General features: G+C 43.3%; 1 protein-coding gene across 1 annotated transcript; it reads right to left on the bottom strand.

Annotated features, from left to right (window-relative positions):
• Nucleotides 1–201: 201 nt before the first annotated feature.
• On the bottom strand, nucleotides 202–23,221 carry LOC135708953 (ejaculatory bulb-specific protein 3-like). Its single transcript, XM_065231148.1, has 3 exons — nucleotides 22,370–23,221; nucleotides 8,408–8,687; nucleotides 202–615 (listed from the first exon to the last, which is right to left on the bottom strand). The coding sequence occupies exons 1-3, from the start codon at nucleotides 22,385–22,387 to the stop codon at nucleotides 476–478; spliced, it is 438 nt and encodes a 145-aa protein (XP_065087220.1). The 5' UTR covers nucleotides 22,388–23,221; the 3' UTR covers nucleotides 202–475.
• Between the last annotated feature and the right edge of the window lie 970 nt (nucleotides 23,222–24,191).

Raw genomic sequence — 24,191 nt, 5'->3', positions numbered from 1 at the left:
CGAGGAGCTGTTAATTTGAAGTTGTGCTTGCGTTCGTTATTTGTATCGGTGAAATGGACTGGTGAATCATGAAAGGATGAGTCCTAATGGTCTTTTAGCTTGCAGTTTGGGAGTCATGCAGTTTTTATTTTAATTCAAATGACCCAGCGAATCGAAGTCTCAACAGTCAGTAAAGGGCTTGTGATAGAATTGAATCCGAGCTTTACGAGATTCGCCCAAGCTGTTCCGCTCAGCTGAGCGCAATAATTTATTATCACTTTGCTTTACTCCTTATCGCTGGAACATTTCCATGCTTGAAATTTCCCTATTTTAAATGTTTTATCAGCTGCTGCTGGTTCTGTCGTTAAAAAAAAGTTTTCTGTTTTGTTTTAATGTTTCCCCTTCCATCATCCCTCGCTCCAAGCCCGGCAGGGATAATTTTCCCGCGCTTCTTCTTTGTACAGTTGGCTTCCCATTCCCGGTCGCTTGTTGTAGACTAACCCGCATACGTTTGCACCAGTTTGTTCCACTCGGCGGGGAAATTCCTCTGTAGATGGGCCAAGGTTTTCTTAATCTGAGTCATCTCCGCCGGGCTACACTGGGGGCATGCTCCACGCAGCACGAACGGTGCCAAGCCTGTAAATGCGGAGAAAGGAAAAGCGTGAGATTATTTGGGAATTCGCATACCTAGTCCGAAAATGATTTCTCGACCCCATGAGGCAATAAATTTGCCAGAAAATCCATCCGTAAATCTCCTCCATTCTATTCAAAATCCAACCCCCTGACCGCAGGTAACAAATTTGTCACCCGTCGTCGTCGTTGGCGTCGTGTTGAAAAGCCAATACACCTGCCGCCGCCGCACTCGGCTTGAACGCTGTTGTCACCTCGCAAAATCCATGGCGGACACCACCATTGAAGGTACAATTTATGGGCGCATTAATTTGAAATCTATTTTCGCAGCGTGTTTCGCACCCCTGGCCCTCCTGCTGTCTGCAAGCGCGATCGAGCGACACACCACTGCTGGTTGCTGCCATTCAGAGCTGCTAGCTGTCATCGTGCCATTATAGGAGATGGCCCTGGTAGCATAGTAGGTATATCAATCGATCGGTCATAGCATGCCAATGTGCACACTTCTGCCAATTATAGGAATGCCTCGATTTTGCGAACATTTTCTGGAATTGTATGAAATGTACGCATAATTGAACTGTGCGTAGAATCAAAGCCTGTAAATGGCCAACGCACTAAAAAATATCGGACGTACATTGAATTGAAATTAACTAATAGAGTTCGTGGTAAAACTAGATGTTGCAAATTCACTCAAATTCAAACTAATGCAACGAATTGTGCATTACCAAATTCTACAATCCCTTCCTTTTGTTTTCTTTTAACTTTCCTCTGTCGTTGATTCCAGGGGGCGGGACACCTTGGCTGAGTATATTTTTTTGACCTAGACTTGACGTAGAACAAACATTTATCTCTAACATATTCGTTCGAGATATAGTGAGCTGAATGATGTCGTCGTGGGCCTGGAATCAGAAGTGAATCGTTTCATGTGTGCTGAATTAATCAAACCGTCCGAAAGCTTGTGATGAGATTCTGGAGTCGGTTCCAGACTCGATTACGATGACGGTGGATGATACTGTGCCAATCGTATCAGGTAAATGGTGATACGACTGCGTAAAGGGTGATACGGTCAAAATTTGGTCAAGGGAAAACGCGTGTAAATCGGTGAAATCGTTTATTTAAAAAATCAAATTAAATTTCTTTTTCAAGTTCAATTAGTATAAAATTCAGGAAAAATATTCAGTTAGGCTTCCGCTTTTCCAAATCCGAATTGCCGGGCCTTACGCTTGACCCCTGCCATCAGATTTTGTACAGCCACCTTGTCCACCTTCTTCGCCGCAGAAAGCCAGTTTGCCTTGAACTGCTGCTCGCCCTTAGCAGTTTTTTTGGTCTTCTTTAGGTTCCGCTTGACAATAGCCCTGTATTTCTCAATTGGGCGGAGCTCTGGCGTGTTGGGAGGGTTCTTGTCCAGCGAATGCTTGCATTTTGTAAATATCAACAACAGGAAATTTCTTATTGAAATTTATTTAATGCATAAAGTACAATGTGCAGTTGCAATAATAATAAAATATTAAATATAACCTGTAAGTCTGAAACTGCATTGCTGCATTGAATTCTATCACTGCCCCAGTAAACATCATTGGAATATTTTGAGAATCAGTGGAAGTCTAGGCAAACCAGATGTCTTCTAGTAAATGTTCATAGATGTCCAACTTATTTTTAATCTGAAAAAGGTATGAAACTATGAAACGATTAGAATCGATAGGCGATGGGCTAGATCACTAGACTACATTTTGGAGGACGAACAGTTACGTAATTTGAGGATGATGTTCCGGTATGAAACGCGGTTAGATGATATTGTTGTTTGACAACTCGGGAAAGAGAACAACATAAAAGGATAAAAACATGGTTACTGAGTCTGCTTGTATTGAGTTTTGAGCAATTCGAGTTACTCGGAGTAACTCAAAATTAACTCCGTTCTAGCTCATCATCAAAAGCTGTCTTGCCCCTAGATTTTAATCGTTTAAGAGATTGATAATCTTATGTCATGATCACGTTGCTGTTTTGTAGGCAACACTGTTTTCTGCAGTATGACATAGTAGCCATGATTTGTGTGTTCTAACGTTTGCATTTAAAAAAATGCACAAAAATTTCCGATTTTTCATGGGTTTACCTTCACCCGCACTGACGAAACTACCCATGCAGCATCAATCATAGTAACCCATGAGTCAGCAGACAAAATTTGACAGCTCTATCAGTCGAACTCTTATCGTGATGGCAAAAACAGTGAAGCAACTCCGTTCAGAAGTCTGCGCGTTCAAAGAACGGCACCCCGCCGCGTCGAAAACGGACATCGTGCGGCACTTTGTGGACGCCGGATACGTCCGTTCCGGCGTCTACAACATCGTGGCAACTATTAGACAACAATCAGAACATCGAAAGAAAGCCCGGTTCCGGACGGCCCTGAGCGACAAGAAGCTCCAAAGGATGTTGAAGAGGAAGACCGAGGGAAAAGTGGCTACATCGCTTCGTGCGCTTGGCCGTCCACTGGTTTCGGAGCTGCAGGCAATGACGCAGCGGCAGCGGCTGAATAAGATGGTCAACTCGTTTTTCCCGGCGAATCGCGACGTGGCGGTGGTGATGGACGACAATACCTATCTCACCCTGGATGGCAACGACTGGCAGGGCAATTCGTATTTTACTTCCCCCAAGAAGGAAGTGAGCTCCGAGGTGCTACTGTTGCTACAAATCAGCGAAAAGGGGATGTCAAAGCCGCTCTTCTTTCGCTCCGGACTGGCCATGAACGGGAAAATTTATAGTACGAAATGCCCGCCGGAAGTTGCGTCGTTCATCAAGAAATACCATAAGGGCGAAGACGCGGTATTCTGGCCGAATCTGGCGTCAGCCCACTACTCGAAGCGATCATTGGAGGAGATGGAGCGGCTGAATATCGATGTGGTACCCAAGTCGGCGAACCCGCCCAACGTCCCCCAGCTGCGTCCCATGGAGAATTTCTGGGCCAACCTGAAGCGTAAGATCTACGTCAACAATTTTGTCGCAAAAACTGAGGAGCAATTGATAAATAAAACGAAGAAAGAACTCAAAAACATGCCTACACGCATGTTTTCGTCCGCCATGGCGAATGTTCCGGTTAACTGCCGGAAGGCCGCTCGCCAGGGCGTAGAATTTTTTGCAAGTTATTTTAAATAATTACCTTCCATGGGAAATTTATCAAAATAAATTATCTGTCTTAGATTTTTTTTTATCACCATCCCAAAACAAAAGTCCATTTTTTAAAGCAAACGTTATACTACGCACCAAAAACACCATTGTTGCCTGCTGAACAGTTGTTTGAGGATAATCATAAGACATCAGTGGCTTGAATCATTAATAACTTTTGATGCTTACATCCTATTGATAAGTAGTTTTTAACAAAGTTGTTGCTGAGAATATTTCCTACAAACACAGTTATGTTTAAAATGTTTAAAATCAAAGCGATATGGATAACTGTTAGATGGATATTATGATGAGAGGATAATCGTTGCCAGATTTAGAACACGGGTTCGTAACCTTACCATAATCCAATGTTATGCGCCAACCGATGCGGCCGAGCTACAGGGCAAGGAGAATTTTTACAGTCAACTGAATGCCGTCGTGGATAAGGTTCCAAAGGGTGACATCAAGATCTACACTGGCGACTTCAATGCAAAGATCGGCTCCGACAACACGGACTATGAGTCATGGGACGCCATGGTCTCGGCGAAATGAGCGAGAACGGTGAGCTGTTTCCAGAATTTTGTGGCAATAACGACATGGTGATCGGGGGCTCGCTCTTCCCCCATCGCCCAGTGCACAAAGTCACGTGGGTTTCCCGTGATGGACATACCGAGAATCAGATCGACCACATCTGCATCAGCCGAAAATGGAGACGGAGCCTTCTTGATGTCCGGAATAAATGCAGTGCCGACATCGCATCTGACCATCACCTTCTAATCGGTGAAATCCGCCTACGCAAGGCGCGGATCCAGCGACGGGAGGAGAGACTCGGGCGGCGGTTCAACACACGCCGACTTGAAGATCCAGCGGTAAAAAAGGTCTTTTGTTGAAGAACTTGAGACTCGAGCTGCGGACGTTCCAGAAGGTGGCAGCGTATAATAACAATGGACGGCCATCAAGAATGCCTTTAAAGAAACAAGCGAGAACAACTTGGATGAGCTGCGCACCCAGAGGAAAGAGTGGATCACAGATGAAACCTGGCGGAAGATTGAGGATCGTAGAGAAGCAAAAGCCGTGATAGAGCGGGCGAGAACCAGAGGAGCCAAGAACGAACCCCGTCAACGGTACTCGGCTCTAGAGAAGGAAGTCAAGCGCTCTTGAAGACGGGACAAGCGAGCGTGGGTGACGAAGGGGAGAAAGCCGCAAACACTGGAGATATACGCCTCCTCTACGATATCTCACGACGCCTGAGTGGAGCAAGGATGAACCCGAGGATGCCAGTGAAGGGCACGACTGGACAATTGCTTACCGAAGCCACTGACCAGCTGACGCTGACCAGTTTGAGCACTTCGAACAACTTCTTCAAGTTTCGACGGCCAACCAGCCATCAACATCCCGACATGATCCGCCTAGGGTGCGGCGCATCACTTGCGTCAATTCCGAGGCCCCATCACTGCAGGAGATTGAAGCAGCTATCCGAAGCATGAAATCCAACAAGACTCCAGGGGTCGATCGCATATCAGCAGAGATGCTCAAAGCTGACCCCATGCTATCCGCACAAATGTTGCATCAACTATTCTGTAATATCTGGGACACCACGACTTTTCCGCCCGACTGGATGCAGGGCATCTTAGTGAAGGTCCCAAAGAAGGGGTATCTGACTGTGTGCAAAAATTGGCGAGGCATCATGTTACTGTGTATTGTTCTCAAAGTTCTGTGCAAAGTTATCCTGAATCGGATACAGGAGAAGATCGACGCGACTCTCCGACGGCAGCAGGCAGGATTCCGTGCCGGAAGATCTTGTGTGGACCATATTGTCATGCTCCTCATCATCCTGGAGCAGGTCAATTAATTCAAAGAGTTTCTTTATTTGGTATTCATTGACTACGAAAAAGCTTTCGACCGTCTCAATCACGAGAATCTGTGGGGCGCCCTGAGACGCAAGGGAGTCCCGGATAAAATCGTCAACCTCATCGAAGCGCAGTATGAGGCTTTCACGTGCAGAGTTCTGCATAACGGAGCCTTGTCCGACCCTATCCGGGTAGTCGCTGGTGTGAGACAAGGATGTATACTATCACCGCTACTGTTGGAACTCTGATGGGCCCAGTTCCGTCTCCCGTATGTCACTGTGCGATGAAGATTTGATCCACGAAGAGTACAGCAAACATTACACGCTGGTGAGGAACATAGGGAATGCACTTATTGAATATTCTGCACCGGGACATCAATGATGAAGACGTTATCATCGATCACCATTTCCATATCAAACTGATTGACTTCGGTTCGGCGACGTTCGTACAGGAAGGGCAACTTTTTTCTACCTTCTATTGCACGACCGAGTACTGCAGTCCGGAAGTGTTGGCAGGCAACCGCTACTCCTGTCCTGAACTGGAAATGTGGACTCTCTGTGTGACACTGTACGTGTTGTTGTTTTTCGAGAACCCATTCGTGGACTTGAGGAAATCCGTTGACAAGAATCCCAAAACTCGGATCACCATCCAGAAAACACTGGAGGCGGAACGGATGACGCAGGAAATCAATTCGTCACAGTTCAATTTTCCCAAAATCGTTACGAAATCAATCCGTGCTGCAAAGAGATGCAAAGATCTACTCCAGCCAGACGGGACTGTCCACGTCGCGTATCAATGTCTGGAGCTCTACAACAGGCAATGTTAGTGTTTTGCTTCAAAATCCGTGAAACATCAATTCCGTGGCAGTTTCTGCACTCATGTGTTGGATTTCAAAGATTCATATTAAATCCACTCGGTTATCGTCGTGATGTCGGCATCTTCCGTTGCTCCGGTTGCGGATCATATCAGTAAGGGTGAGTTGGAGGCCCTTGCGAAATTACTTGTTGCGGATACCGAAAATTGTTTGTGTCAACCAGTCTTGTAAGCGGTCACGGTAGTCGACACATTTTCTGTGATAATTGACTGCCTTTGCCTCCGACACTTGCAAAACAAGCTTCCATAGTACAGTACCAAACTAAAATGTCATATGACAGGCTGTATACGACACTGTCGCCGAAGACCGTCACGAATGTATGTATTTTAGTTGTTATCATAATAAGAGCTGCTGATGGTGTGCTTGTGTGAATTCTGAAAATAGCAAACAATGATGTCCTAGTAATAATATTTCTGATCAGAAATGGTTTGATTTACACCAAATTTAGGAATTACTACAAAATCACACATGTCATATGATAGCTATTTTGATAATTTTCTTTTAGCTCGAATGTTATTCTACCGCTCGTGTTGTGTGAGAGAGACGACGCGACGGTAGAGCATGAGTGTTCGAATACAAACAGACTGTCGCGCACGACAACGAAGCGAGTGTAGTAAAAAACGTCAACTGTTTCAACCCCTGGTGTCAACAATCAAATGTTGACACATCCTCACTGTGCATGCGCAAAAATAATGCAGTGATGCCAGTTACTTTAGAGATCACAAAAAATATGTACCATGGGTGCCAAATGAGTGAGCCATGGTGTGCCCTACTGTGTTTTGGCACACTGTGGTGAGTGACCAACCCCTTGGGTTTTCCACATAAAAACACGTGGAGTTCTTGTACTTTTTGCATTCAAGAATAAACTGAACTTAAATTTGGGTTGAGTTCATTGGCCGTGCAGCAAATTCAAAGGGACAACATCCAACTGGTCTTATTGGAAAACATTAGAAAGATAGAAAACATTAGAAAGATAGAAAACTCTTGGTGTCGACACAGTACAAAGGTACAAAGGCGCACGATTTCTTCTTCAAATCATATTGCCCAAACTTAACATAATGCCTTCCCCTTTAAAAAAAACGGTACAGGTACAGGTAGATATTGTTGAAATCTTTCCACTGTTAAAAATTTCATGCGGATGGAGTGTACCGTTGATTTTTGAAAAATCATTATCTGAAATCATTCTGCCCTGTATATCTCCGGAACCGGGAGTCATGTCAAGAACAATTTCAATGGCGAATAATGACGCAATGGAGCCTTTCAAACGATATATCAACCATATTGATCAGATAAGCCATATCGAACAAAAAGCTTGCCTAGATGAAACTCGTCCACAGACGCTCATACAGACATCAGCAAATTTAATCTTGCCGGGTCTATTTTTCATATTCAATTTGATTCTACGATGTCGTAATCAAACTGTCGAGCCAGATCGAGCAGAGTTCTATTGATTGGGAATGTTTTATACAGGTGAGATAGCTTGTGTGGATGGTTATCGGTCACAGACGGCAAGACGTGTAAAATACGATTTTAATACCTATGTTACGGTAGTAACAAAGGTAATACAGTCAATATTTTGAGAAATTTCATTAAGGAAAAAAAATAATAACAAAATCGAGATATAATGGGCATGAAATCGAAGTACGTAAAATCGAGGTACACCCGTAAATTGAATTGAAATAACTTTTTCCTTTTTGCACATAATTAAGTGTATGCGATCGTGACCTCGTGCGTGTGTCGACTATCACTGTGACATTGGGGATTCCTAATTTAATTTCGTTAATTAGACGCAGCTGACTTGATGCTGCTGAGCATGTTGAATAAAATGTTAATTGTTCCAAATGTAATTTTCATTTGTTTAACAGTTTCCCTACCCCGAATGGATGAATCACAGCCAAACAAAATCAATGCAATCGAAACTCACTCTTCAACCGCTTTCCGACGGGATCGCACGGCACCTCACCGAGGGCGCACTTGAGCTGCCGCATAAGGTATCGCTTGTCACTCAGTGCCTTGTCCAGTGCTTCGTCGGAAACCTGTGACTTGTTGACGGTGCCGGTGCTGGTGCCGGTGCTGCTGCTGCTGCTGCTGCTACTACTGACGGCCGGTGTCTGGGCATCTACGTGTGCGATCGCAAGTACACACACCAGTAGCGCTATCACAGTGAACGTGGCGACGGTTCCACGGTTTGACAGTGCGGTAAACTGCGAAAAAAAAAAGAAGAAGAAAAATAGAAACATGAAACTTTTAGTGCACAGTTGGGATGGGTCTTAAGTGATGGAGAAGTGCAGAAAAAGGTAACGAAATAGATGTTTTTTTTTCTCGTTCGAGAAAAGCGCATTACTGGTAACTGTAGCGGCAAAGTATGTATGTGATGAAATTTAACCCCCGTCAATTGCGTTGGGACACCATTCGGAGAGTTGATTTTGTTTTTACCGCTCGGAGCCGCACGTTGGAAGCTGGAGAACGACGAAAAAGAGCTAAGGTGAGCAGCACTTTAATCGGTACATGGATACTTGGAACGTGTTGCAGCAGCACTCTCTGTGGCCGGTATGAATGTTCGTTTATTGCTCAGTAGAAGCACAGTAGAACGTGTATGTTTGCCAGCCAGCGTTTGTGATGAAATGTAAGATATATCATTTGTTTGCGAAATTATCAATTCACAGTTCCACGAGGGGCAAGTTAAGGCAACGGAGGCAAGTCAGAATAATCACAGAAGGTGTTCCTAAGCATCGAGGGACCTTTAACAACCAATTAATCAGAGAAGCTATACGGCAAGCTTAAAAGACTCAATGTGAAAATTCACTGGATACCATCAAAAACATCAGGGACACAGTTTGAAATCCAAATAGATCATTTCAAGGATAAATTCGATGCCAGATAACTTTCGATCTTATCGTGAAACAATTTATGCCAACGGCAAGTTGGCAAGATGACGTCTAGGAAATCTACAAAGGACTTAAGATTAGATTCAGATGTATGCTTAAAGCAATGAACAGTGATACAGTAATCACCCGATTTTATCAACCCTTTCGCGCATCTAACTTTTACCAATATTTTCACCAAACCGTAATCCCGAATCATTCACATTCAACTCCAAGATGGATGTTGAAGGACAATTGAAAAAGCGTTTGCATTTCGTAGAACATTAAATTATATTTTCAAAGAGGGGCGGAAAATATCGGGTCATTATTGTATTTAGTGTCGATGACACAGTTTCACCTACGCTTAAAAAGACTGGTGATATATTTCTTAATGATGATATAGCAACCTTGAAAATACTGTTGGGGGTGGAAGCTGTTCGGCGGAATATTTTAATATATATTTTTAAAATGTTTACTTTGTTTAAAGAAAATTCCACTTTTAGAAAACAGTACATATGCTACAGTCCTGCGCAAAGTAACTTTGCCATTATTGCTTCCTTCAGAACCTCATTTCTCCAAATCTACCTAGTTGGTCCTTCTTGGCGAAAGTTCTGAAAGGCACATTTATGCAGTACTTCAAGATTGATATACAGCAAAAAGATTGCCTAACGATCGCATTGAAAACCATTTGAAAACCATCTTTCAACTAAAATAAATAAAAGAAATTTTGCATCAATATTAAACTAATTCATTCCATTACCCTTTTCGACATAACAGTCCCATTCCAGGGGGCAAAACATTTTTTGATCATGAGTAATATTTGAGTTAATTTTGAGCAACTCTGGGTAACTCGAGTTGCTCAGCATGATATGCACGGTAAAGGCCCAAACGCAATGTGGACGGAAGCGGAACGGAAACGGAAAGTTTGACAGCTGTCACAGATTACATCAAGAAGCCTAACAGATGTCAATTTGGTTCTAACTAGTTTTCAATCCGACAAGTAGGCTTACTCAGATCGGGCTTTTTCGCTGCCGCTGTCATTGCGCTTGGGCCTTAACACAGCAACCTGTTTGTGTTTATTCCCCAACTGTCAAACAAAGTCGTTCAACTGTGATAAATATTCCTAATTCTGCTGCTTCCTATTATCGATCCCATAACCTTCCTACTTCTTCGTGCCAATCCTTTGTAAGCCTTACAAAGGAAATTACTAATCCTTCTCTTTATACAGGTATTCCCAAGTCCCCGGCAAGGTGACAGATAATTTAGCGTACCCACTTGCAAATAGTAGATGTCGCCACACAACGTAAACAAAGGGACTGTCCTTCGCCACTGCAATCGTATTTCTCTATGGGAAACCAACTTTTTGTTTCACCATGTGTGGATGACAAACAACAGGCAAGAATGCTATATGAAAAAAGCGAATTTATGATTTTCGTGGTGAAATGAAATAAATCCAAACGAATTAAAACAGATTGATGGCGGTTCATTTTCTTACATAATCAAATGGCAATGAGAATACTTTTCTGTCTTCTATTTCTGGTACTATCTTCGGTTCCAAGCTAATCGATGCACCCCTCGAAACATAGGAAAATCCACGAACCCCTCATTTTATCTGTCAAACTTTCATAGCGAATCAAAACAAACATAGTGTAGTGCTAGAATTTCGACTAGAATGGGGTACGTTAATCGATTTGCTTGGGACCAATAGGCTAGTCAAGTAGTGAGCCAATTTAAAATCGTTAGCTTCCACTGGTTGGTTGTACTCTTTTAAGCTTGTACCTCAAATTATACATTTTGCAGTACTAGCTGCGTATAATTAGTACGCTCTTACTCGCTGCAAAACCATTCTTCTTTGTTCATCATCGACGATAATACCAATAGCATCGAAAGCACCGAAAGCATCCTTGATCAATTCTCATTTGTTCCAAAAAATCGGGGGACACTGGCAATACACAGGAGCTGTCATGTTGCCCCCGAGTTGGCTATTCCACTAAGACGCCCACATTGATCAGGATTCTTTGTAAGTCGTTTTCATCCGAATCTAGTGCAGCCTGTTATCAGTCGACGTTGACCATGGCATTTGCAGATTCAAAATATGAGCAATTTGCTGAAGTACATGTTTGGTTGTCAATTTAACCAGTTTGAATCTTAGAGAGGCGTTAAAGTTACGATTGCTGCTTTGTAATAGTATTCTCTGACTTTTGTCTGAATGCTTAATAATTAGGGCAAAACTTTGAGGCAGCAACTTCATAGTTCTACACTAATACTTGGGCTGGGCATTCAGAGAAGTCTATACTAGAAAAATAATCCTTGTATTGATTCGGTTGCTGGTTTTCATGTTTTTCAGAAAAATAAACTACAAGGGACAGCACTATGGCGTTGTACGCAATTGTGACGTAGGACTACGTGGCCTTATATAACATTTGTTATTTTCTAAGTGCAGCAGGAGCTTGTGTTTTGTGTAGGAATAGGTGAAGATGAAATGTGATTCACCTGAGAGATGCAGTGAAAGCCTGTGATGCGATTCAATACATAATACGGCACTGGACATCGAACGAAACACTACATGCTAACGACGCTACTAAATGGGAGGAGCTTTGGTCAGCTGCTGTATGGACGAAAGCAAAAATTCTACATAGAGCTCGAATTAGGGCGTAACAGCTTTTGAAAACAATTACTTCAATTGACCTGGCAAATCGATATCATCATTGAGTAGAGGAAGACTTCTCCTACTCGATAGATATGTTGATTTGTGTAGGCGTGCCTTGAATTCCTAGAAATTATCGAGAGAAGTCATTGTTTACAAAGGCTGTTACGCCCTAATTCCAGCTCTATCTAGAACTTAGAAACATTTATCACCGTTGAACGACTTTTTGTTTGACAGTTGGGGAATAAACAGAAACAGGTTGCTATGTTAAGGCCCAAGCGCAATGACAGCGGAAGCGGAACGGCAGCGGCAGCGGAAAAGCCCGATATGAGTAAGCCTACTTGTCGGATTGAAAACTAGTTATAACCAAATTGACATCTGTTAGGCTTCTTGATGTAATTTGTGACTTGTGTCAAACTTTCCGTTTCCGAGAAATCACCGAGAGAAGTCATTGTTTACAAAGGAAATAATCATTTTGTCAAGCTTCTGCATTCATGTTCCATCAGATGTGCTGTTGTTTGCGGTGACATCTATTGGAAACTACAGACAATCTGTTTTCCGTTAATTGTTCACCGAGGACAGTGTAGTGCAAAACATTTCTGGTACCTCTATATATGCATTTAGATTTATATTCGGATTAAAGGAGGGACTTCAAATGTTATCAAATATATCATATTAACAATATGATCCATTCATGCCTTTTCCAAATATTGCAATGGCGACCCGCAAAATATTGCTTCACGCACCATCTAGCGTTGAAAAAGGTCAGCAACAATCATTCAATTACAATCGAGGGGTGCGAACAGTGCTGTAAATTCTCAAAATCATTTGAACATTTTTGATGAAAATGAGAAAAGTAGCTATTCGCTATCAAAGGGGATCTCCTCCGAATGGGTGATATCAGTTGCTTAGTCATTTGACGAAGGCATGGATCATTCTCATTTGAGAAACGGTATATATCATTCGATTGAGTGTAACCTACACACAAACGGAGCTCTGGTCGACATTCCGGCGAAAAAGCTAAGCCAACCCGACACCAACCTGACTTCTATCAAACCCCAACCCGATGTTGACCCGACATTGACCCGACATAAACCCAAAATTGACCCGACATTAACACGACATTGGGTCGACATCGACCTTAAATTAGCCTTACATTGATCCGACATCGGGTCGACTTGTCTGTTCGGGACCATTTTCCTGGATTTCTTCCATACTCCACTGTCGTATATCAAATGATACTGAGTGACTCAATTGACAGTGACAATGAGCTTCGAATGAGAAAGGGGCTCTTCAAATTATGGTCATGTGAGAATTCGTTTACACAGAATTGATTGAATGGCTGTAGTGGTTTATCTTCAATCGAATGATATGAAAATTTACAGCACTGGGTGCGAATATAGCACTTATTACAAATGTAAGAGTCACATTATTTTCATTAATTACCTTGTGTATATTACTTTAAAATTTGTCTGACATGTCACTGTTGTCATCAAATAAAATAATATGCTGAATTACATCCATTTGAAATATTAAACAAATTTTCATTGACGATAAACAAATACATTGGTAGCCTTTTTGGCCACAGAGGTGCTTTCATCGCTAAAAATTTGGTTCGCCAGCTAAGCGAATGAGTGGATCATATTGTTAATATAATATATTTGATGTTATACTAAATGCATATATAGAGGTATCAGACATGTTTTGTGGTGACAGGTACTCCATTTTGTAATCTGTGAAAGGGAAATCACAAATCGAGTGTCATCAAAATACATGGCATGTTGAGAGATTGAGCTCGTGATAGAGAATTTCCTCTCTCAAATTTGAATTTATTGGCTCTCTGGGGACTGGTAGTAGAGCAGGTAAAACTGTATGGGTTAAAATATTTTTTTTTTTTAAATTTTAGGTTGTTTAATAATAATTCACAGGAAATTAGTGAACGACAAGTTCCATGATTAATTTCTTTAGGTTGTCGTTCACTTTGTTTGACCTGAATATGTACCGAAATCAAATTATTCCCACTTCTCTCAATTTCTTTATGGAGATTTTTATCACTTCCTAGCAGTGGAACAGTGCCATCTCTGTGGAAAATGGCCGGATGAAATGATTAATTAAGGGCATATTAGATGATTATGTCCGATTTTCTTTTCGCTCTCTCTCTCTCGAGTTGTTCGGTGTTTTAAGTCGGTCGTTTGATCGAGGTACCCGTCCCGAGTTTTAGTTTTGGCTAGTCTCTCTTGTGGCACTCACTTAATTGGCGGTAGTGGAGCAACAATTGAACAATACCTCCACTCACCGTTGAAAAAACAAAAGGTGGTGGGTCGCCAAAGTTTGGATGCATCCGCATCCGTTCAAGATGCCCCGAAAAGGCCTCGCAAGAAAGCTGGTGCCAGCAACCACACGGAAAGGTTGCTTCAGAGTAATCCATTCTCGGCACTCCCCGAAGACGCAGATATAGATCCAGTTAAGAAACGAGAAAAAGTGCTCCCACTGTTCACCTCGACGAAGGCGCTCGCGTTGCTCAGGAATAAGCTGGCTAAAAATCAAATCCATCCGCTGTTCAAGCTGTGCTGCACGGGGATCAACATCTTGTTCTCACCGCTGGCGGACTACAACGCTGTGGCACTTTTTTTTTCAGCTGAACCGGTTGGAGTTCTACACTCACGACGTCCCTGGACGCAAACCACTGAAAATGGTGATCCGTGGTCTTCCAGATCTCCCTCCGGAGATTAGAGCGGAATTGGAGCACCTTCATCTGCAACCAATCAACATTTTTCCCATTGCGAGACGTGATGTAACCAGTGCATTTCTGGACCAGTTGTACCTGGTGCACTTCGAAAAGGACTCCACCAGTTTGGTTGCTCTGCGGCAGATTTGCGCGCTGTTGAACATCGTGATTCAGTGGAAGCAGTATCGCCCTCGGCACCGTGACGTGACACAGTGCACTAATTGTCTGGCATTTGGGCACGGTACGAAGAATTATCACATGAAGGCTCGTTGTGGCAAATGTGGTGGAGTTCACAATACTACTGCCTTGCGAGAAGGAAGAAGAAGCTGAACCCAAGTGCGTGAACTGTGATTCCAACCACCACAGCGATAGGAGATGTCCCAAGCGAGCGGCCTTCTTCCAGATCCGACAACAGGCTTCCACGAGTAACCAACCGCAATAATCGTGCTCCTATTGTCAACAAGGATACGTTTCCTGTACTTCCGGCTCATCGTATGGTCCCGAACCTAGCATCGCTTCCACTAAACCAGCGCGCCCCACCGTTACGAATCCAACATCAGATCAAGCGGGTCCCAGTAACCGTTCAGTTCAGCATCGCTTCACTGCCGCTGCGGCCCAGCCGAGCCATGGTTCAACTGCCTCGGGATTATCTTACGACCGTGTTATGTCAAGTGAGTCAGAATAAAATTCTCCACTCACAAGCGACGAACTAGTGATCCTCGTGACTTAGGTGATCATAATCTTGCGCACCACCAAGACACTACCATCAAAATAGTCAACGCTTGCTCGCTCAAGAGCAAAATAATTGAGTTCGTTGATTTTCTCAATGAACATAGCATTGACATCGCCGTCGTCACCGAAACACACCTGAAGCCGGAGATAAATGTTCACCTCCTCGATTTTCGGCTCGTAAGGCTAGACCGGACCAACTCCTGCGGAGGAGGAGTGGCTGTCAACTGCTACCGAGTTTCCAGCTGAAGATGCTCGAAGCGGTGGGTGTGGAAGTCTCCACTCCTGTCGGCCCTATTACCATCATTGCGGCCTACTGCCTCAAACAAGTCACCAACAGGGACGGGTCGGCAGCAGATCTGCGGAGAGACATCATCAGACTAACTCGACGGCGTGAGAAGTACATCATCGCTGGCGACCTGAACGCCAAACACCAGGCTTGGGGCAACAGTCGACGCAATCAAAACGGCACAATCCTGAACGACGACCTGCAAGAGGCTCACTACACTATAATAGGGCCGGTCTCTCCCACCTGCTTGAGCCGGTCTGGCGTTCACTCCACCATCGACATCTTCGTCAGTAACATGGGAGACAACATCTCACAACCTGTGACCCACCAGGAACTGAGTTCGGACCACTATCCGGTGGTGGCCGATGTGGGCTCATCCTTCAACCGACTCCAAGCTTCCTGACGCAACTACCATCGTGTCAGCTGGGATCAGTTCCAACACTGTGTCGACTCCACTGTCGACTACGGTGTCCTTCCGGAGACGCCGAAAGACGTTGACCGGTGTCAGCATTCCATCGAGAAGGCGATATACCGGACCAGGGAACAACACGTGCTTGTATCCAGACAGGATCTACCAAAGACCTTATAAGACTCCGTAACACCATTCAAAGGCAGTACCAATGCTCTGGTCTGCCTGTCCTTAAAACCCACTGAAATCGCCTAGCAAAAACCACCCTAGCCAGGATGGTGGACCTTAGAAATCAGGATTTTGCTATCAAGATCCGCTTTCTCCCAGGTTGTGCAAAGCCCTTCTGGAAACCAACGAAAATCCTTAAAAATAAGCCAAGACCCATTCCACCACTGACACCACTGGACTGTCCCGGCAACCCAGTGGTTCATCTGATAACTCCTGAAGAGAAGGCTGCCGCGAAAGGTCACACTTCGTCAGCTACCATAATCTCGGACAAAACATCGTCAGCCCTCACGAAGCTGAGATTGCTGAAAACACAACCAACCTCCATCAGATTCTCAACATTTTTCGCGAGGAATCCGAGATTTTTGCTGCGAACTGTTGCCCTATATCAAATCATCTAAAAACATGAAGGCCCCAGGTTTCGACAATATCCTGAATCTGGAACTCAAACACTTGAGTTCCAGATTCTACAACCATCTGGCACTGATTTTCAATCAGTGCCTCAGACTTGCCTACTTCTCCTCGTGCTGGAAGTCAGCTTAAGTCATACCCATCCGGAAACCTGGGAAGGATCCGTCCTCTCCTTCAAGTTATCGACCAATCAGCCTTCTCTCAGGGTTATCAAAACTGTTCGAAAGAGCACTGTACCACCGGCTCCTAACATCTGCCGAAGAAAACAACTTGTTACTCGAGGAACAGTTTGATTTTCGGAAAGGTCGTTCGACCGTCCACCAACTGACTCGAGTAACAAACATTCTAGCCTGGTGTTCAAATTGCAGCAGTACGGTCTTCCAATCTTCCAAGTGAAGATAATAAATAACTATATATTGAACAGGACGTTCTGTCTGAATAGCATCACATCGGATGCTTTCAACATCGGTGCTGGGGTCCTACAAGGAAGCATCCTTGGCCCCATTCAATTTAACCTGTTCACCTCCAATATGCCGGCTCTCCCTGATGATGGATCGTTGTCTCTCTTCGCAGATGACACATCCATCGTCAACAGGGGTAGGGTCATCGGAGCTCTGACTGCCAAACTTCAGAGAAGCCTGGACGTCCTGTCTGAATATTTCAACAGCTGGAAGATCCGTATCAACGCGTCAAAGACCCAGGTCATTATCTTTCCACACTCTAAATCTCCCAAACTTGTTCCGTCGGAGAATAACAAAATCTGCCTGAACGGCACAGTGGTGGAATGGTCCAAAGAGGTCGTGTACCTCGGGCTAACACTAGACAGCAAACTGACTTTCAGGGAGCACGTTGACAAAACCAAAACGAAGTGCAACATCTTGATAAGATCACTGTATCCACTCATCAACAGGAGGTCTACTCTATCCCTGAAAAATAAGCTTGCTGTCTACAAACAAATCATCCTTCCCGTAATAGAATACAGGATGCCAATCTGGGAGATTTGCGCGAATGTGGAATATTTCACCCACGACGTGCCGTCGACGAAGCCCTTCAAGGTCATTCTATGCGGGATGCACGAGCTGGAAGGTTTTCATGATCAAACGCCACAACGAGGCGATCAAGTATCGCGACCAGCTGTACCTGATGCATTTGGTTGACGGATCCACAAACATGATGTAGCTTCAAAGCATCCGAACGCTGCTCAGTGTCGTCGTCGAGTGGGAGCGGTACAAGTCGGTGTACCAGCTGCTTGAATTTCGGACATGGCACGCGCAACTGCCATATGAAATCGCGTTGCTCTAAATGCGGCCAACAACAATATCAAACCATCAACCAACGTCAGCAGCATCGTAGGCGAAACTATTATCGAGCGAATTGGCCTTAACTCCAGCGGTTTATGGAGGATCGAGTGATCGAAAATCCTGCGTTAACGAAGACGGAAGAAATCGACGGCGTGCTGCAAGCACTCTCCGATGACATAGGCAAAGCGGGACAACGGTTCATCCTGACAACCCCGTTGACATGTAAGTTTACCAACCTTGATGATGAGACCAAGCGTATAATATTTCTTAGGAGGCAGTTGCAAAGAACGCAAAACGTTAGTAGGAAAGTTATGTATAACAAATTAAACAAAATTATTGCGATTAGAGTGGAAAAACTTAGGAACAGGCAGTTTGCAAAAGACCTTAGTAGTTTACCAAATTACTCTAAGCCCTTCTGGCGTTTAACAACAGTGCTTAATCACAAATCTTAGAGTTGATAATGAGGTTCAGGCCGTCGAAAAAGCGAACTCCATTTCTCAACATTTTATGGCTTCGCATAATCTGGGTCGAGATATTGTCAGCCCGATGGAGGGTCTACCAGCTAGCTACTGAGCCTAGCGAGCTTCCGGCGGACCGGAAAATCACACTTGATGAGCTGGTGAACACCATCAAGTCGACGAAGAACATGAAAGCACCGGGGTTCTTCTGGTGAACGTCTTCAATCACTGCCTGGAGCTCGGACACTTCCCAGCTTCCCGGAAACGGTCCATGGTGGTACCGGGAAAGGATCCTACCAACCCGTCAAGCTACCGTCCGATCAGTTTGCTTTCCTCGCTTAGCAAGTTGTTTGAAAAACTCATTTACGCCAGACTCCTCGAGTTCACCGAGACAAACGATATCCTGCTGGACGAGCAATTTGGATTCCGACGAGGTCACTCGACGGTGGACCAACTCAAGCTGGTCTCAAACCTCATCAATCAGGCGAAGTCGGTCTTGAAGACAACGGTCATGGTGATACTGGACATCGAAAAGGCATGACGGCTTGGTGCACAAGCTTCTGCAATTTCGTTTCCCCAGCTACCTGGTGAAGATCATCTAGGACTACCTCGACGGCAGGACGTCTCAAGTATGCGTAGGCAGTGCTCTCTCGGAACAGTTTGATGTACCCACCGGAGTCCCTCAAGGAAGCATCCTGGGACCCATATTGTGCAATCTGTATACATCGGACATACCGACAATGCCGCTGTTTGCTGACGATTCGGCAATCAGCTTCAAGGGACGAGTAATGCGCACTCTCGTTTCGAAGCTCCAAAAAGGAATTGGATGTGTAAACGCGGCCAAAACGCAAACCATTGTGTTTCCGCATCGCAAAACCGACCGGCTCAAACCGTCATTAAAGATAAAGGTTCTGAACGCTGAAACTGAGTGGTCATCCGAGGTACGCTATCTTGGCCAGATTCTTGACAGCTCCTCTTCCGGTCGTTCGGGGAAGACCAAGTCAAAAAAAAAGGCACCATCATGCTGAAACGTCTGTATTCGATCATCAACCGTCGCTCGAATGCATCCACCGTCAACAAGCTGGCTGTCTACAGGTAGAACAAGTCCCTGAAGATGATTCTGAATCTGCCTCCGCGCACACGGATAGCCGACGTGACGTGATAGAATGACTGCACTAGCCAGTTGGCACCAAACTAGGACTAGAGTACGAAAAAATTAGAAATCTTTACCCATGCTTTTGTTAATAGTAGGTTCAGTTAGGATTTAATGTAGTTGGATAGGAAATTTCAAATTTAAACATTTAAAATAGAACAAATGTGGGGGCGACCCCAGCGTAGTGGTTAACATCCATACCTCTGACGCCAAAGTCACGAGTTCAAATCTCACCCCCGGACAAGTCACGAATGACCCAAGAGTGTTAAAGTAACCATAAAAAAAAAAAAAAAAAAAAATGAAGTAATGAAATTTGGGTTGTTAGTGGAATGCTAAATAAAACAGCAAAAAAGGTTATCTTCCATTTAATTCCACTTAATTAATTTTGGTATCCATGACAGATACGTATTTCGACTACAATGTGCAGTCTTCATCAGTGTCATTCCCACTAAAGAACTTATCAAAATCTGGGGATGAGTACTTAAGGGGGTTAGATTTTGATAAGTTCTTTAGTGGGAATGACACTGATGAAGACTGCACATTGTAGTCGAAATACGTATCTGTCATGGATACCAAAATTAATTAAGTGGAATTAAATGGAAGATAACCTTTTTTGCTGTTTTATTTAGCATTCCACTAACAACCCAAATTTCATTACTTCATTATGATGGCTACCAAGCCTTTGGGGATTTTCCTTATTAGAGAGTTGTATAGATTTTTCTCCTTTAGCTTACTTAAATCTTTGGTTTTTATTAGTTAGGTAGGTTCCGATTCAACACATTGTAGTTTCATTTTTATACCTATGATCTTGACTTTTTTACCTAGGGGATGAGTACTTAAGGGGGTTAGATTTTGATAAGTTCTTTAGTGGGAATGACACTGATGAAGACTGCACATTGTAGTCGAAATACGTATCTGTCATGGATACCAAAATTAATTAAGTGGAATTAAATGGAAGATAACCTTTTTTGCTGTTTTATTAAAAAAAAAAAAAAAAAAAAAAAAAAAAAAAAAATAGAACAAATGTTCACACTGTGAAACGATAAATACCAATTAGCAAAATTTAGCTAATGGCTTGCAGTATGAATAACTAATGTTGATCACTTACAATGTAAAACTATGGTAAAACAAAACAACTGAATAAAAATAAATTTAAAGTAAAAAAAATCTCTACTGCACTAAATCAAACCAGTAGGAATAAGAAAGGATGTCGGTTACGCGCTTAAGTTATTTTAAATATTTAATCTAATAGCTGGAAAAATCTTAACCATTAATCGTTAATCGGATAATGGGACTTTTAGGCATCCCTAGAATAAAGTGTAATTTCATGTTTTTTGGTAGTCCTTCGAAAATGTCGAACAGCAGAATTGCAACCAGCAAGTGTAACCCAATAGCCAAAAGCTGTGTAATGCTAGTTTTCATTGCTATGACGACGACTGAATTAAGGAGGTTAGAAACAGAGGGGCCATGGTGTCACTAGCCTATTTCTTACTTTTTCTGCTATGCTCTGCTATCATCCAGAAAAACAAACGTATCAATGAATGTGTCGAGTTATTAACGAAACAGAAAGTCGATGAAGAGAATCGATCAAAATCATTATGGTTGCAAGATTACAACTCTGGAGAGCATTTTGTGTGGTCCTTGAGGGCGTCTGGTTCTGAATATGGCGCTGAGTGTTCCAAATGTTACGCAATTACATCCTCCCTATTCGCACACGCCCGAAGATAGGAGGCGAATGCCACTTCGACTTGTTTCGTCTACTAACGACTCTCTGATGACCGTGTTGGGGAAACAAAATTTGTTAGTTTTTTCGACGCTTTAGGACAAAACTTGACATTTACCACTTTTTCAACAGTTTCTTGTTGAAAATCAACAGTCGGAAACATTGCTATTGATGCGTAGAAATGTTTCTGATCAATTGGTGATAAAATTATTGAAATCGGTCCAGGGGCAGCTGAGTTGTTAACGTTCAAAATCTTTCATTATTTCGTTTCATGTACCATTTTTGATTTTCACAAAGTGTACCTCTATATAGAAATCACAGACGTAATCCTACGTCAAAATGATAAATATTCAACGATAAAAATAGCATCATCGCTTATTAAAATTTTAAAGATCGAAAGGAGATTTAAAAAATGTATTTTGTCAGAAGACACCAACATTCTATCACTACAAATAACAAAGTTATTAGGATCAAATGAACAAAAATCAACATGAGCACTTTAGATCTGCTAGAACTGTAGGAGGTTGTAATCTCCTTGCATCTACAGTGACTCCTCCGTATATGCGGTGGGTGGTATCGTCTACCAACCGCTGTTTCTCGGCTGTCCTTGAACCAATTACGCTGATTGTATGTGATTAGTGTCAACCATAAACTGGTTATCTACAGAAAATCAGCTCAATTGATTGATGAACAGCCGTGAAATAGCGGTGAGCCACATATATGGAAGGAATGCTGTATGTATAATGTCAGATTTATCGGGAACTAAGTATAAACGTTGTAGCCAAGTCACCTGTCGCGATGATCCAGCAGATCGATTCCGAGATAATCCACCAATCATGACTTTTAGTGCAGCTCTTCCACGAAATTAAGCACGACTACCGCTGCTATTGCGGTTAAAGCTTATGACTTATCCCCCTACATTAAATATTATGTAACGGTTATTACTCACTTTTGAAAACATTTTCATACTGCTTATTTTGTATTCTTCGCCCCGTTCCGAATCCGGAGGCCTTAAGTCTCAGAGAGCAATAACGATCCGAACGACGCACGTGACGATGGTTGCCTTCACAAAAGACGTTGTTTGCTTCTTTTTTTCACTCGGCTCGCTGCTTCTTTCCTCACACTCACGAACGCTCGTCCCGGTTTAAAACGAGATTTTCTCCGGTATTATCTAATAATGGACGCGCCTTTCAAGCGACGGACAAGCAGCCACTACTCCTAGTAGCACACCACGTTGCTGAACACTCTTGAGAAATTCCGCGCGGGCGTATTTCTTCACCCAACCTGCGAAATCGTGTGCACTCAATTTAACAACTTCTTCTTCTTCTTATCCGCAGTTACTCTACTATGGATGCACTTTTGGATGCGACCTTCTTGCAGCAGCTGATAACACGCGGAGAAAAGCAGCTCGTCGTGGTAATGAAATTTCCACTCGGACGGAAAGTTCTTCCCTACTTTGTTTTTTTTTGCACCAGGAACAAAAAAATTCCCTGACAAGCACTCACACTTCAACGACTTCGAAACTAGCGCTAGATGCGATCCTTCTTCCACTTGGCAGAACAGATTGGAAACTGACTTTTAGCAGGACACAAAACTTGCTTGAAACTTTGAAACCCACTGCCCGTGCTGCTGCTGGTGGTGGTGGAAGCAAATTTGCACTTGTCCGAAAGATCGAAACCGCGATTGCAGCAGACGTGGAACGAGACGTCGACGACGCACTTTGGTTGACTTAAAGCTGGAGACTAGGTGGTGAGCATTTTGTGTCTGGTCTGGGTCTACCCGGCCGCCCGAATGCTCAGAGTTCAGCGAAGGAAAGGCACAGACACAGACAGCGAGAACAGGAGGGTGGGGTACTTAACTGCTTGCTCGGTTCATACTTACCTGTTCGGGGTGGATGGCGGCTACTCACTACTTTACTTAGGTAGGTACTTACTTGCTTGCTTTGTCTCGCTCTCTCTCTCTCCGTCTTCCTCGAAATGATCGTCTGATTTTTATTGCACCTTGGCATTTGTTTTTATTTATATTTTTTTTCGTAATGCTCACTATTTCGCTCGCTGCTTTGCTTTCTGTATGCCACAGGGTATAAGTGTGTTATTTTGAAGACATAAACGATTCATGACCCTGGCTGTATGAATGTATGTACTGTGTCTGTTTTAGGAGCTGCCTTGGTCCTTGGGGATATTTCATTAATGATGACGTGATTTAAATGACGCTCAATGAAGGTCATACCATGACACTCTATTTGTTTCACCTAATCAAGTAGGCCTGAATTTATTTCGGAAATTCCATACAATCAGAGTTGTACCTTGCATCATTTTCAGAGTATGCATCAGTGCTGGGCTGCCCATAAATGAAAATGTGACTAATGTTGCGAAAACCCAATTCTGAGCATATCGGTGGTTTGGATGTGTTAAGCGAAGTTATAAAGCTGAACTGTAAGGGCGGTTTGATAAAGATTGTGTGGTTGAATTCGCTGAAGGAGGATGTGTGCGGAATGATGGTCATGCATGTCAGTTTTTCGGTGAATATCTTGGAGAATGATTCGGGCCCGTCTGCCATATGCAGAATGTATACATTTTCAATATATTGGACGAGTTTCGGGTCGTTTTCTGCCATGTCTGAATGAAGTGCAATTTGAATTCATAATGTATGGATCCGCACCATTGGATAACGACCATCGTTGGATTTGGTGAGTTTGTTCCAGTTGAAGAACATTTGTTATCAGTGTTCTTGATTTCTTGATTTTGTGATATTTTATGATTGGCCTTTGG

This window comes from Ochlerotatus camptorhynchus, unplaced genomic scaffold, assembly GCF_037179485.1.
Source record: "Ochlerotatus camptorhynchus isolate MF236.1 unplaced genomic scaffold, CSIRO-AGI_Acam_v1.1 ptg000343l, whole genome shotgun sequence".
NCBI lineage: Eukaryota > Metazoa > Arthropoda > Insecta > Diptera > Culicidae > Ochlerotatus > Ochlerotatus camptorhynchus.
This window is presented reverse-complemented; position numbering and strand designations above follow the sequence as displayed.

Bases quoted from the DNA above. Each gene is read 5' to 3' on its own strand.
- LOC135708953 (XM_065231148.1), bottom strand. The intron at 616-8,407 runs GTGAGTTTCGAT...CCGCATTTACAG, and splicing joins CGTCGGAAAGCGGTTGAAGA to GCTTGGCACCGTTCGTGCTG.